The 15,444-nt window shown below is 45.5% G+C and overlaps 1 protein-coding gene across 1 annotated transcript; it reads right to left on the bottom strand.

Moving 5' to 3' along the window:
- Positions 1–3,356: 3,356 nt before the first annotated feature.
- LOC106377751 (meiosis-specific protein ASY2-like) lies at positions 3,357–6,322 on the bottom strand. Its single transcript, XM_048749169.1, has 5 exons — positions 6,091–6,322; positions 5,491–6,021; positions 5,166–5,300; positions 4,185–5,080; positions 3,357–4,136 (listed from the first exon to the last, which is right to left on the bottom strand). The coding sequence occupies exons 1-5, from the start codon at positions 6,320–6,322 to the stop codon at positions 3,357–3,359; spliced, it is 2,574 nt and encodes an 857-aa protein (XP_048605126.1).
- Positions 6,323–15,444: the final 9,122 nt, after the last annotated feature.

Below are 15,444 nucleotides of genomic sequence, written 5' to 3'. Positions count from 1 at the left end.
GGTTCGTCTGGGACGAAAAGTGCAAGGAGGCGTTCAATCAACTCAAGCATTACCTCACAACCCCCCCAGTACTATCGAAGCCAGAAGCCGGCGACATATTGTCTCTCTACATAGCCGTCACATCCTCCGCCGTCAGCAGCGTGCTCATTCGAGAAGATCGGGGAGAACAGAAACCAATCTTTTACACCAGTAAAAGAATGACCAAGCCGGAGACGAGATACCCAACACTCGAAAAGATGGCCTTAGCTGTCGTCACCTCGGCCAGGAAACTGCGACCCTACTTTCAGTCGCACACGATTGAAGTACTGTCCAACCAACCACTCCGAACGGTTATGCAGAATACTAACCAGTCAGGACGGTTGACTAAATGGGCGATGGAGCTGAGCGAACATGACATCGTGTACAAGAATCGTACAGCAGCAAAGTCACAGGTCCTTGCCGACTTCTTGATCGAGTTAACACCAGAGCTGGAGCAAGACCTCATCCTACCAAGTGTAAACTGGATCCTACACGTCAACGGTTCATCCACGAGTAAAGGGTCGGGAGCAGGAGTGCAACTGCAATCACCAACAGGAGAACTCATCCGGCAGTCATTCAGTTTTGGTTTTGCGGCGTCAAACAACGAAGCTGAGTACGAATCCCTCATCGCAGGGCTCCGTCTCGCCAAGGCAGTGAAAGCCAAAAGAGTCAGCGCTTACTGCGACTCTCAACTTGTCGTAAGCCAGTACCTCGGTGATTACGACGTCCGCAACGAAAGGATGGATGCCTACCTCAAACTCGTCCAAGACCTCACGCGAGACTTCGAGTTCTTCGAACTCACGAAGGTTCCTCGCGGAGAAAATGTCTGTGTCGACGCCCTCGCTGCTCTAGGAAGCAAGCTACACGATCAAGTCAAGAGGACAATCCCAATCCATAAAATCGAGAAACCGAGCATCGACACGAAGGCAGAGCAGACTGCGATTGCAGCAGCGATTAGCGAAGCGATGGACATCGACGAAGCAGAACCTCCTTCGCAAGATGATCAGCCAACAGATTGGCGCAAGGAAATCATCGATTACCTCGCTGAAGGTTTATTGCCCACCGAGAAATGGGACGCGCGGCGACTGAAGTGACGTAGCGCACACTACGTTGTCATGGACGGGGAACTACACCGATGGACCGCGACGAAGGTGCTACTCAAATGTATCTCCGGCGAAGAAACGAGACTAGTCATGGCCGAAACACATGAAGGAGCAGCAGCCAATCACTCGGGCGGACGAGCTCTCGCATTAAAAGTAAAGAATCTCGGATTCTACTGGCCAACCATGAACGCCGACTGCGAGACATACGTGCGCAAGTGCGACAAATGCCAGCGTCACGCTTCCACCATACACAGCCCAATGGAGTTCCTTCATACCCTAACTGCTCCATACCCATTCATGCGATGGGGAATGGACATCATCGGTCCGATGCCGGCATCTCACCAAAAGAAGTTCATCCTGGTCCTTACAGATTACTTCACCAAGTGGGTTGAAGCCGAAACCTATGCCAGCATCACCGAGAAAGAGGTGCAAAACTTCGTCTGGAAGAACATAATCTGCCGACACGGGCTCCCATACGAGATCATCACAGACAACGGTTCACAATTCATCTCGCATCATTTCAAGGGATTCTGCCACAGATGGCGAATTCGACTCAACATGTCGACCCCAAGAAACCCGCAAAGTAACGGCCAAGCCGAATCGACTAACAAGACCATCATCGACGGTCTGAAGAAACGACTCGACTTAAAGAAAGGTTGCTGGGCAGATGAACTAGACGGTGTCCTGTGGTCCCACAGAACAACTCCTCGTGGAGCGACGAAGGCTACACCCTTCTCGATGGCCTACGGCGTCGAGGCAATGGCTCCCGCAGAAGTGAATGTGACGAGTTTGCGCCGATCGCGAATGCCACAAAACGTCAAACTCAACCGCGACATGCTGCTCGACGCACTCGACGACATCGAGGAAAAGCGCGACCAAACACTACTCCGTATCCCGAATTACCAGCATCAAATCGAGATCTACTACAACAAAAAGATCAAATCGCGTCCCCTCGAAATGGGTAATCTTGTCTTAAGAAAGGTCTTCGAAAATACTAAGGAGTGGAAAGCCGGCAAGCTTGGAGCCAACTGGGAAGGACCATACAAGATAGTCGAAGTCATCAATCCAGGAGTATACCGCCTCGAGACTTCAACAGGCGAAGCAGTACCGAGAGCTTGGAACTCCAAACATCTCCGCCTCTTCCATCCTTAGTCAAGACGAACGCCTTACCAAGTAAATGCGCCACTAAGGCCACTTTTACTCGCTCTTTAAAAAAAAAAAAAAAAAAAAAAAAAAAAACCGAGTAAATGCGCCTCAAAGGCCACTTTTACTCACAATCTAAGAACTACGAATAGCTTGATTCCCGCAAAGGGATACGTAGGCAGCCCAAAAAAAAAGGGTCCAGCCGAAGAAAAAAAAAAATCTCCGAAACAGATGATCGTTTAAGCGATGCCTACACGAGCAGGCCCAGGCTTCTCGAACAAGTGTATTGGTACTCGCATCCCACGTTGGATATGTCCTGATCAGACACGTGTTCACGGGAGTCGACCGTGTTGCGATTTAAACCAACACGGCCGAGACAATGACTCTAACTCATCCTATAATTTACTAAAGTAAGGTCTGGCCCACCGAACGCTTAGAAATTACGATTGGGATCGACTTGGAACCGTCAACGTCAAAGATTCGCAATAAAGAATAAAGCTTAAATGACAAAAGATCGCAAGTCGAGGAAAACGACCGAGAGAAAGTCATGACGAATTATAATCATGCATCTAATAGACATGCATAACATCGAGACAATGGATCCGTCCAAAAATTAAAACACGCCTAAGTCCGAGATAAAGTTGATAATCTGATAGAAATATACTAAAGGCAAGAAGTCGGAAAGATGGAAATTCAAAGGAAAAGTACGACAGAATAAAAGCCTCAGAAGGCAAAAGTCTAAAAGATAACAACACAAGTCCTCCGGGACTGAAAAGAAACAACATACAAGAGAAGCTAGTCCTCCCGGTTGCTTTCACGATCGTTGAGGGCGGAGAGCTCCGAAGCCCTAACGCTCGACCCACGAACAGCCGGAGAAACATGCACTTCGTCTGATCTCGGGACGATCTCTGGATCAGCTTCTTCTAGCGCCTCGACGTTCTCTCCTTCATTGCCTCGACGGGATCTCTCGGCTGAAGTGTCCGAGAGCACGAGGACGGGAGTGTCATCTTCAGCAGCACGGTTTCCTCGATTAGGCGTTTCTCCCCCAAGCGCAGCCAAAGGACCTCCGAGAAGAGGCGTCGGGTCTTCACGTCACTCTTTGGTCGGATGAGTAGGCGGAACGTGAAGACTCGCTGCAGTCTCCGGATCGATCAAGCCAGCGTTGGACCCATACGGATCGAGACTCGCCAAGAATCGAGCATCCACAAACTGAGAGTCCAATACAAGAGGAGAAAGTGTGAGATCTCCCTCGGGTATCTCGCCCACCTTGAGCTTCTCGGCTTCCTGCTCGTATTTCTTTTCTTGCTCGGCGAATATCTCGATAGTGGCTTGCGAGATGTCGCTCCCAGCCCTCTTTAAGGCCTCAAGGCATTTCCTGGATCCGAAGGCTTGGCTATGAAGCAACAGGGCCTCCTCGTAAGGACCTCGTCGCTCTTCTCGGGAGCGAATCTTAGCGAAGCGAAGATTATCTTTCGCGGCCATCTCGGCCTCATCTCTTCCTCTTTCCCTCGTCACTTCCAGGATTCTGGAATCTCTAAGGCGCCTCATCTCTCTTTCATGGGATGCAGCGAGTGAAGCCTTCTCACTTTCAAGCTCGGCGTTCTTTCGCTCAAGCTCACGGACGACTCCTTGGGATGCCTCTAACTCAGCTTTGAGCTCGTCCCTTCGAGCAATAGTGCGAGTAACTAACCCGTTAAGTCTCCCGACATCTCGCAAGCCACTATCGAGATATTCGCCGAGCAAGAAAAGAAATACGCCGAGCTTGAGTTCCTTCAAAGATCCCTTCAGGGCAGTATCGTATTTTTCGATCACGATATTAATCGCGCTATCCCCCTGAACATGCGAAGCGACGAAAACCATAAGAGACTGACGCTAAAAGAATGAAGCAAGAAAAAGATAAAGGGGAACCGAATTATTTACCAACAGCTTGGCCCTCGCAGCCTCCTCGTACTCGCCCCCGAAGATGAGGTCCTTCACAGCAGGCAGGGGTTTCGCCCTTCCCCTTAATTGACGAAGGAGTTCCCCGCATTTCTCCGGAACGTACGCCAAAGGAGCTGGTCCCTCGTAATGAAAGTCAACCTTATTGGGAAAGCTAACTCCGGGAACCCTCCTCAGGACGGCGTCACCGCGAGAAGAGGTACCAATCTGGACGGCCCCGTCATTAGGACGAGCCGGAGCCCTTTCGTAAGGAGATATTGGATCGGGAGATCGCGCCTCGCTGCCAACTTCATCGCCGCGCCCCCTTATCAGAAGTGGCGACCCCTCAGACTCCTCTTCGGGATCGGCCGAGTGGGCAGCGCCGAGGGAAGCCTCGGATTCCTCTTCTTCGACGGCTTCCTCCTCGTCGTCTTTTTCTCCTGAGGTCTCACCTTCGAGAACCTCTTCTTCGGGTCGAAGTTCTTCTTCCTGAACATCTCCCTCCCCTATTTCAGTCAGTTCCTCGGGATTCTCTGACTCTTCGTCAGCGGACTTCTTCTTTGTCCTTCTCTTCTTCTTCTTCTTCTGGGGCTCACCAGAAGGAGGAGCGACGCTCGTCTCCTCAACGCTCCCATGGACTCCCGAGCCACCTCTCTTCCTTTTCTTACCCTTCCCCGCATTTCTAGCATCGGAAGGGGGGACCTCATCAACGCGAGGAACCACCGTCGAGGGCCCTTGCCCGCTAGTCAGCCCTAGCTGGGAAGCTAGCATCGCGCTTAAGTCAGGAAGAGTTCCAATCCTCTTTGCCTCGGAAACTTGTTTCTGGATGTCCCTCGGGAAGATGTCTAGTCGCTTAGTGCGAATAGGAAGAACTGTCGAAAGATCAGATCTCCACTCTCCTGAAAACATAAGGCAGAAAAGGTCAGGAAGCGACAAATAAACCTTGCGATCGAAAGAATAATCAGAAGTGGCGAGAGAACGCACGTCGAGCGATCCGGTCCTTAAATTCACAAATCTTCTCGACGGTGATCTCGGACCAACGATAGATTCGAAGCAAGGCGACGGCTCGAACGCTCTTCAGGAAATCTTCGGGATTGACCGGAGACGTAGGATGGCCAACTGCGAACAAAATAAAAAGAAAGTTTCCTTAAGAGCGACAAAGTCAGACATAGCTCGCGACAAGATATTCTACCACAAGAACGGTTCCATAGGACCCGATAATCCTCTTGAGGAGGCTCCTCGAAAGTCGAGTCATCGGATTTGAGGAAAAAATAGGAACGCTGCCAATTCTACGTCTTGTTTGGTTGACCAGCGCACATATTGCAGTTTGGTCGCATCTTCACCGAGTAGGTTCCGTCTTTCATGTCGGTTATCGAGGTCATCTCCTCGAACGACCTGACGCTCATCGGCATATCAATCTGCTCCGCCAGAACTGATAAGGTGACGGCTAATCGTAGCGAGCCGTTCAGTAACTGACTAATCGCAAGATCTCGCCGCCTAGCGTACGCGGTGATCAGTCGCGGGATGGGGAACCAACAGCGAGTGTCATCCTGGAAATAGGACTCGTATATCGTTTGGTACCCGATCGGAGGAGACCAAGGCCTCTGCTCCTTCGTAGGAATGAGGAAGGTCACGCCTGTAGCGTTCTTGGCCCGAAGAACCCTCTTCACTCTCCTCGGGGTCGACTTAGTCTCATCCACACCGTCCCAATCTTGACCAGCCACAAAAGCAGGGCGCAATAAGTCAGGATGTAGTCGTGGAAGCTCCTCGAAAATCCCTTCGGGATAGAAGGTCGTCGGAAACAACTCGGCTTCAGAATCGTCGTCTTCCAAAGGATCGTCTTAAACTGCGCGAGCTCTCAAGGTAATCGAGTCAACGGGCACCGCCCCGCTCTGTCCATCTCTCGCACACTCCGTCGCGTCCCTCACAGCGACATTCTCACTTCCTTCTCTCGCAAGCCTCGTCGCATCTGCGACTAAAAGCCTCTGGGAGCGAGACAAATTGACTGTATCCATCATCGCCGTATGATGAGCCGATTCGAGGTCCCCGATGCAACCGCCGTCAGGATTCCTAGCCGGAGCCGACGTCTCCGCAACTGATTTCTCCTTCTGCTGCCTCGATAGTCTCTGACCTGACGACATGGTGGAGCAAGACGGCGAAGAACGCGTCGAAAGAAGGCTATAACACTTAGAGAGATAAGAAAAGGAGAGAGAAAGTACCTTTGATCGCGGAGGAAAACTTGAAGAAATGAGAGGGGATCTGCGTATTTATAAGGAAAAGAGAGGGGGGGAAACTCGAGGCGCTGTCATTAGGTCTATTCGGGCCTAAACGGGCCTCGAAATCCACCCTAAAAACCCAGCGGACCCTCGCGACGATTCCGCTTCTCGACATGTTATGAAAGGAAGAGAAGGGGGGAAACTCGAGGCGTCATCATTAAATTCAAACGGGCCTATTTGGGCCTCGAAACTCTCCCAAATGTCCAGCGGACCCTCGCGGCGGTTCAGCTTCTCGTCTAAATCAGACGTCGGTCATCTTAAAATCAGAATAAACCAACGGTTAATCTAGACATGTCAGTCAGGACCTGAATATCCGCGACTAATCGGCCTCAAGCGGAAATATTCCAGAACCTTCCCTGCGACACAACGTCGAAAAGGAGCGATAAAGCCTCTACTGCTCGCTTCTGAGAGAACGACGATGTGCGACTCATCGACCAACCGCTCCAACCTTCCGACAGGCCTTCTATTCCCTCAAACCTTCAAACCTTAGAATCCATCACGAGCCAGAAAGCACTTCGCTCACTAATGGACTGGGGGGGGGGGGCACTTACTGTAGAGGATGGATTTGACCACCCCACAAGCCCCGAAGAATAGAAAGGCCTGGCCCGGACTAGGTAGAGCGACGGCTCGATCGGTTGGATCAAGAGTCAGGTCTCTCGGCTTGACTCTTGAGTACTTTTAGTCGATCATCGTCGACTGAAGTATATTCGGCTCAGCGGCTGCTCGGACGCCTACGGGCTTTTCGGCCTAGCAGAGGAGGCCCACCAAGATGGCGTAAATTAGGTCAAGGACGAAACATCAGGACGACTATATAAGGGAAAGGGGAAACAACGAGAGAAGGATCCGAAATCATTGACTAACACTTGGCGGCTAGATTTGGGTTTTCACCTTTGCTTCATCTCGCCGTTAGTTGTACTTTTCTGGTAGCTCATCGAGCCACCGGCTTCCTCTCTGTCGCATTCTCTTCATTTCTCTTGTAACCGACTGAACGTTTTCTCCGACCATAAATAAGACGTCTTTGTTAAACCCACATCTTCTTTATTACCGTTTTCCGATCAAACAATGACTCTCGACCTGAAACCTGTGAAAGTTTTTTTTTTTTTTCGTCACAGAGATTAGGCGCGAATGTTCGAGAAGGAAAGCGAAGACATTACAACTACATCGGCATTCACATCCACAATTACATCCCCATTCACGTTCATATCGGCATTCTATTCACATCCAAAACTACATTTGCGTCCATGTCTAAAACTACATCGGCATCCTATGCGCATCCACAATTTCATCAAAGATATTTTAGTCAAAATGAGAACAACTCCAAAATTCAAAGTAGTCTGTAAGTTCACAATATGTCAAAATGTAAAAACTACAATTTAAAGTACTTCAAATTGTAAGACACGATTACTCTTTAGGATACATTTTGAGTTTTTTTACACGTAGAGACAATTTCTACATGTGAAGCACTTTCTTATAGGATCGACTGGATTTTGGACAACTATACTCTTATGGAAAAGAGAATGTTGGCATGTGTTCTTTTAGTTATTTTATATTTTATATTTTTTTTATTTCACTTTTGTTTTCATTTACTTTTATCTCAAAATCTAAAATATGTTAAACAAAAATAATTGTCATAATAAATTATATATAAAATTTTTTATCTCTTAAGATCCATATATATATATATATATATATATATATATATATATATATATGTGTGTATAAACAAAATTAAGTGTGGACGTGGACACCAAAGCTTGTATAGTAGAATTATAGACTAATTGTGGACATGGACATCTTAACACAGAAGTCGTTGGCTGATACCTTTAAAAACTTGTTATTCGACATAGTCCCGGAAAAGGAGAAACCCACATAACTACGTTTCCACCGTAACTCTCCCCGTCACCGGCACCATCGACGCCATCACCACGATCGAGTTTCAGTTCTAACTCGCGAAAGGTCTCATCTTTTGATCCGTTGTACATCCAATCTAACGCAACTCTCTCTCGATCTCCGATAAGACAGCTCATCGGTTTGAAAGATAAGACATTTAGCGAGTTGGAACCGCTCGATCGTGGTAGTGGCGTCCGTTGTGCCGGTGACGGTGGGAGTAATGGTGGAAACATGGTTATGTGAGTTTCTCCTTCCTGGAACTATGGCGAAGAATAAGTTTTTGAAAGTATCAATAAACGACCTCCGTCTACAACTAGTTTATAATTCTACTATCCACGCTTTGGTGTCCATGTCTATACTTAATTTGTTTATATATATATGAAAATAGATCTTAAAATATAGATAATTTTATATATAATTTATTATGACAATTATTTTTGTTTAATATATTTTAGAATTTGAGATAAAACTAAATGAAAAAAAGAAACATAATAAAGTGGAGTAAGAAGAGAGAGCATCATAATAGTCTTTTCCACAAGAAAAAATGTGTCTCAAACACTAAATGTTTCTATAGTTTAATTGGAAAATAAAAAAGGGTCTCTAAAGGTATCTCTAACTCTACTTCATTTTTTGAATCCAAACTCAATTTTGGAGTAAGATCTTCTAGAGCCCCACTCCATATTCAACTCCAAAATGGAGTAATGGCTAGTGTTACTCTATTTATAGAGTAATCTTACCCATTACTCTATTTTGGAGTTAAACTTTTTCTATTTATGAAATGGTTCTTTTAATCTTTAATTTTTTTTTATTTCATACTTAAAATAATATAATAACATAAAAAGTTGGGAGAATTGCCAAGTGTGACTCAAAACTTGGAGTAAAACCCAAAACAATACCCCAACTTGGGTCAAAGGCAAAAGTAACCTAAAAGGCTATTGAAATTACAACTATCCCCTTGTGACCAAACAAAAAAACGGAATTCTTTTTACGTTTCTACCCCTCGCAAGTCGTCTGTTTAGACGACTTGAAAATAAGTCGTCCAGACGACTTAACTTAAAGTCGTCTGGACAGTTAGTCTTAAACATAATTTAAAAATTTTGTAAAAAATATTTTGATAAGTGAAAAATGGGAATTATGTAATTAACATATGTCTTAGGAGGTATAAATTAAGATATAACAAATTTCAATTGTTTTCAGCATAGATGAGTGAAAGTAGTGAGTCATGATATTCTTAAGTTTATGTTTCATCAACATATGTTGTAGTATTGTATGTGTTCTTAGGGTTAGATTTTGGAAAGCATTAAAACCGTTTTTGAAAATTTTTAAAATTACTTATGCGTGTTCATTTCTGTGTATAGTAAACACTATTTAAGTATAATTTGATTTTATAACGTGGTTAGTTAGTTAATCTAGTCATTTTAGTTTAGGGGTTCATTTTAGGGTCTAGGACGACTTAATATTTTGTCGTCTGAAAACAGACGACTAAATATTAAGTCGTCTGTTGTACATTATCAGCCAGAATAAGTCGTCTAAACCGGACCAAACCTTAAAGTTTACCAATGTAATTTTAAAGCTAACCGGATTATTTACCCAATATATAAGGTGATTTTTTTTTTTTTTTTCATTTTTCGCGATATTCAGAAACCCTAACAGTTCTCTCTCAAAGGCGATTTCGAATTCCCACGATTTCCGAACAAACCATCGTTCTCAACATCGGCTATCTATCTCACTTCATTCTCACCGTTGTCGCCGCAGCTTCTTCTAACCCTAGCGCCGCCGATTCCTCTAAACCCTAGCGCCGCCGCTTCCACTATTTCCGAACAAACCGTCGCCCTCGCCACCGTGGTCACCAACGTTCTAAACACTAGCGCCGCCGCTTCTTCTAAACCCTAGCGCCGCCGCTTCTTCTCTGTAAACCTTAGCGCCGTTTCTCTGTAAACCCTAACGCCGCTAAGTCATCAATCTCGAGGAAAAGATGAACATAAAACGTTGTCTCTATCAATTTACTCATTCTCACCGTTTCACGTTTATTTTTTCAGATCTATAACCGCAATGACGAGTACTCCAACTCCTTCTGCGACTGGAAGACTTGTAAGTAATTTAAGTCGTCTGGAAAGTCTTCCAACTGGACGACTTAGTAGATGACTTAAATATAAGTCGTCCATTTGGAAGACTTTCCAGACGACTTAATTATAAGTCGTCTACTAAGTCGTCTGGACTTATATCGTTGTCTTTGATTATTTTGCAGACAAAAAGGATGGATATTCCAGAACTCCCCCGTAGGTTATACACATCAGGGGAAGAACCAGAAGCCCACAATAGCATTTCGTATCATACGGATAACAGCAAGTTGCATACTGCTCTTAGGAAAGCTCTTACTGATGACGAATTTGAAGAGCTCAAGGAGTCGAGTTTGGGAGTTTTCATCAAGTTCAAGGAGCAGGGATTTGGTTGGGCTTCAAGGCTGGTTCACTACATGCTCAGTTTCAAGCTGGACATTAAGAAGAAGTATGAGATGTGGTCTCTCGTTGGTCCAGAACCTTTGAGGTTTTCACTGTTAGAGTTTGAAAACCTCACTGGTCTAAACTGCGAGTACATCGAGGACCTTGAGACACCAAAATGTGACGTTACCCCAGAGATGGTTTCTTTCTGGGGGATGCTGGGAGTTCATCTGGAAGCTGGGCCAACTACTGATCAGATAATAGCAGCACTGCAGAGATGCGGGGATTGGTCCAGGGAAGATCGCAAGCGGCTCGCGTACCTCTCCATCTTCACTGGATTCATTGAAGGGAGAAAGTTTTCAACCGCTACACGATCTACTCTGGCAAGGCTAGTGATGGATTTAGAACGGTTTGAGAATTATCCATGGGGGAGAGTCGCATTTAAGGTGCTGATGGACTCTTTGTGGAACAAAGAAATTGCTGGCTGTTACACCGTGGATGGGTTTATACAAGTTCTTCAGGTCTGGACGTACACAGCTATGCCGGAATTGGGTGCTAGTATTGGTGGTCCCAGAGCAGACAGTCCGTCTCCACCGATACTGGCTTACGAGGGCAGCAGAGGCCGCAGATCAATGAAAGCTGCTATCTTGAGTCAGGTATTTACTTCAATCCAAAAGTCTGCGCAGACGACTTATTATAAGTCGTCTGGAAGGTCGTCCAGCTGGACGACTTATTAGACGACTTATTATAAGTCGTCTGGAAGGTCTTCCAGCTGGACGACATAGTAGACGACTTATAATTAAGTCGTCTATTTAGTATTTTTTTTCAAATATCTAACTCGATTCTTCTATTTACTGCAGACCCGCGTGATCAACTTTGTTGAGAAGGACATTAGTGAAATGTGGCCAAAATGGGACTCTGAGGTTGAGGACCTGCCCGCGGAGAACATCATTAAAGTCATGTATGAGCGGAGACCGTGGAAGTGGACCATGGATTGCTGGGAAGTCACTGGTACTAAGGTCAATACAAAACCTAAGGTTGTGACTCCATCAAAGAAGGCCAAAGAGATGGTTGTGTTGGAGGAGGAGGAGGAGGAGGAGGAAGACAATCCAAGACCTCGGAAGAAAGCTCGTAAAGAGGCTCCTAAAGTGGCTAGTGAAGAGGCTAGAGAAGAGGCTAGAGGGGTGACCAGAGAGGAGTTGGAAATTATGTTCAAGGGCGTAGCTGACTGCATGAAAAAAGGGTTTAATAAGTGCATGAGGGAGTTTAGGAAGTTGTCCGATAGATTGGAAGCTGTGGAGAAGAAGGTTGGTGTCACCAATCAGGCTACCCCTCAAGATAAACAGCCTACCCCTCTTGCCAAAGAAACCGGGGGTAGAAACAAACAGGCTACCCCTCAAGATAAACAACCTACCCCTCATGCCAAAGAAACCGTGGTTAGTAACCAGCCTCCTCCTCATCAAACCAAACAACAGCCTCCTCCTCCTCAAAAGAAACAGCCTCCTCCTCAAAAGAAACAGCCTCCTCCTCAAAAGAAACAGCCTCCTCCTCAAAAGAAACAGCCTCCTCAAATCAAAGAGGTTAGTATCAAATCCAGGGTTAACTAGTTGTCCAGACGACTGTAAAAGTTGTCTGGACGACTAGTTGACCCTGGACGACTTAAACGTAAGTTGTCTGGACGACTAGTTGACCACGGAAGACTTAATTTTAAGTCGTCCAGGTCCAACTAGTCGTCCAGACAACTTTTGTTTAAGTCGTCCAGAGTTAACTTGTGTGCAACTTTTATTGCAGAGATGGTTGCCGGAGGATACAGCAACCGAGGCATTCTCGGTAAATAAGACCTCCAAAGAGATTGTTGCTGTCACTTCCACCGATCACCAACCGAGCCTCGCTTCCACCGATCAACAACCGAGCCTCGCTTCCACCGAGCCAAGCGATCCAGTTTCAGAACCGAGCCTGGTTGTATTGGACAAGCGTGCAAAGAGTAAAAGAGCGAAGAAACCTGCTCCCACTGTGAGATCTCCTTATACGGCAGAGAAAAAAAAAGATAAAGTGGGAGCCTATAATCCATTTCCGCCAGTAAACAAAGATCGGTTGAAGGAACTCGCTGATTGGTTGAAAACTGATCCGTAAGTGATTGCTTTACCCATAATAGCTTGATTTAGTCGTCCAAAACTGATTGCTTTTTTTGTTTGCAGTCATTATTTAACTAAGACCGAGGACAAACCACGTACATCACCAACAAGGTGGTACCACTTCCTCCGGACAGCCAGAGGATGGCTGGAAGACTGCGTAAGTCTTCTGCACACGATTTAAGTCGTCTACAAAGTCGTCCAAGTAGACTACTTTCCAGACGACTTATTATAAGTCGTCTGGAAAGTCGTCTACTTGGACGACCACGTAGACGACTTATATTTAAGTCGTCTGGTAACTTCTAACTTGTTATATTTAATATGCAGCATATAGATGCTTGGATTAATGTGCTAAGGCAGAGGTATCAGGAGAACCCACAAGCTTTCAGGAGCGAGCGAATGTGCTTCCTGGATCACAACTTTTCCCAGTCTTGGAGAGAGCAGTATCACCTCTTCAAAACATCGGAACCTGATCACAAAGGTTTAGGAAGAGTTCTACCTGGTGGGGCGTCGTATTTTTATGACGGATCAATACCTTCATTTTGCCAATCAAACAAGAAGTGGGGGGAGGACATTGATGATATCTATGCGCCAGTGAACTTGGACGACAAGCATTGGGTTGCTATTTGGATATCGATCCCTAAGAGGCACATAGTCGTCTGGGACAGCATACCTTCATCTAGTGTACCAGACGCATGGGATGCGATAATGGAGCCTTTTCTCCAGATGGTCCCTTATCTGCTTGTTGAGTGCGCAGCCACCGACGAAATACGGGTCAAATACGGGTTGGAGCCATACACATATGAGAGACCGCTGAAAGGTGTACCCACGGCCAACAATGGTGATTGTGGCGTGTACACTTTAAAGTACATTGAATGTCATGCTCTCGGTGTCTCCTTTGACCCTAAAGACTTTGCTAGGTGCAACGCAAAGAAAATGAGGGATAATATGGCGGTGGATATATGGAAGGAGCTTGTTGATCAGCATCTAAAAGAAAATGTGGATGGTGATAGGTTCGTGGGCTTGTATGATTAGATTAGTGTTTGTATTTGAACTTGTCTTTGTATTTGAATATATAAGTTGAACTTGTAAATATATAAGTTGTAAATATATAAGTTGTCTGGAAGATTAGTGTTTGTATTTGAACTTGTAAATATATAAGTTGTCTGGAAGAAATAAGTCGTCTGGAAGGTTTTCCAACTGGACGACTTACAAATAAGTCGTCTAGAAGGTTTGGACGACTTATTATAAGTCGTCTGGAAGGTTTTCCAACTGGACGACTTACAAATAAGTCGTCTAGAAGGTTTGGACGACTTGAAGGGATAGTAGAAGGTAGTCTAAAAATAAAATACACTTGAAGGGATAGTAGAAGGTCGTCTAAAAATAAAATACACTGGACGACTTAGTAGAAGGTCGTCTAAAAATAAAATACACTGGACGACTTAGTAGAAGGTCGTCTAAAAATAAAATACACTGGACGACTTAGTAGAAGGTCGTCTAAAAATAAAATACACTGGACGACTAAAAATTTAGTCGTCTGGACGGGTAATCAAGACGGGACGACTTAAAAATTTTGTGTACATTGTGGTTTCGTATGGCCAGTTTCCTTGCAGTTTGAGCATCTCCGTGCCCTGTGTTTCTTCCTGGGTTTGTGTCCTCTCATCCTAGATAGCTCCAACCAAGATTGCCATCTTGATTTCTTCGGTCTCCCCCGACCACGCTTTAGTTCTGGAGGAAAGCATTCTCGTTCCTCAATATGTTGTGACACGATAGGATATATATTCTCTGAGTATCCTGCATACAGATAATTCTTTGAGTACAGTGGACATACAAGTGTGGAGATATGCAAACCAGCATGTATTCCAGCAGCTATAGCATGAGAGCAAGGTATTTTCTCCACTCCATAGACACCACAATCACACTTTGCATGTTCCAAATCAACCACACAGTCCATTTTGCCACCTTTGACAAAGAAATGCCATCCATCAATTGGTTCGACCGTCATCGTACCCGCTATCTCTTCTCGAACAGCAAGCAAGTATTCAACACCCCCGCTATGTTCAGTTGTGAGACTCAAAGCATCTTGTCTCCTTTTCCAATACCATTTTCCTAACTTCTGCCTTATGAACTCCAGCAGGAACGTAATCGGAAATCCTCTTGCTCGCTTCAGTGCGGAATTAATAGATTCAGCAATGTTGCTTGTTTTTATGTTGAACCTGTTCCCCTTACAATAAACCCTTGACCATAGCCTGACGTCGGCTTTCTCCAAATACGTTGCAAGTTCCGGGTTTGCACTCCGTATCTCAGCCATGTACCGGTCAAAATCGTAAACCGTGTGAGCATAAGCAGCCCCTTTCACCAAGTACATGAGATGTTTCCCTTTAAACTTTTTGACAATGTTATCTTGAAGGTGATAATAACATATTCCTCGGGTTGCCCAAGGAAACACCTTATCACACGCACTTTTAATGGCCTTGTGCCGGTCGGAGACTATCACCAGAGGCTTGTCATGAGATATACAACT

This window comes from Brassica napus, chromosome C2, assembly GCF_020379485.1.
Source record: "Brassica napus cultivar Da-Ae chromosome C2, Da-Ae, whole genome shotgun sequence".
Taxonomy (NCBI): domain Eukaryota; kingdom Viridiplantae; phylum Streptophyta; class Magnoliopsida; order Brassicales; family Brassicaceae; genus Brassica; species Brassica napus.
This window is presented reverse-complemented; position numbering and strand designations above follow the sequence as displayed.

Excerpts from the sequence above, each read along its gene's own strand:
- LOC106377751 (XM_048749169.1), bottom strand. The coding sequence starts at position 6,322 with ATGTCGTCAGGTCAGAGACTATCGAGGCAGCAGAAGGAGAAATCAGTT. Across the intron at positions 5,301-5,490 it reads AAACTGCAATATGTGCGCTG|TTGGCCATCCTACGTCTCCG; the intron begins GTCAACCAAACA and ends TTTTGTTCGCAG. Across the intron at positions 5,081-5,165 it reads TAAGGACCGGATCGCTCGAC|GAGAGTGGAGATCTGATCTT; the intron begins GTGCGTTCTCTC and ends TTATGTTTTCAG.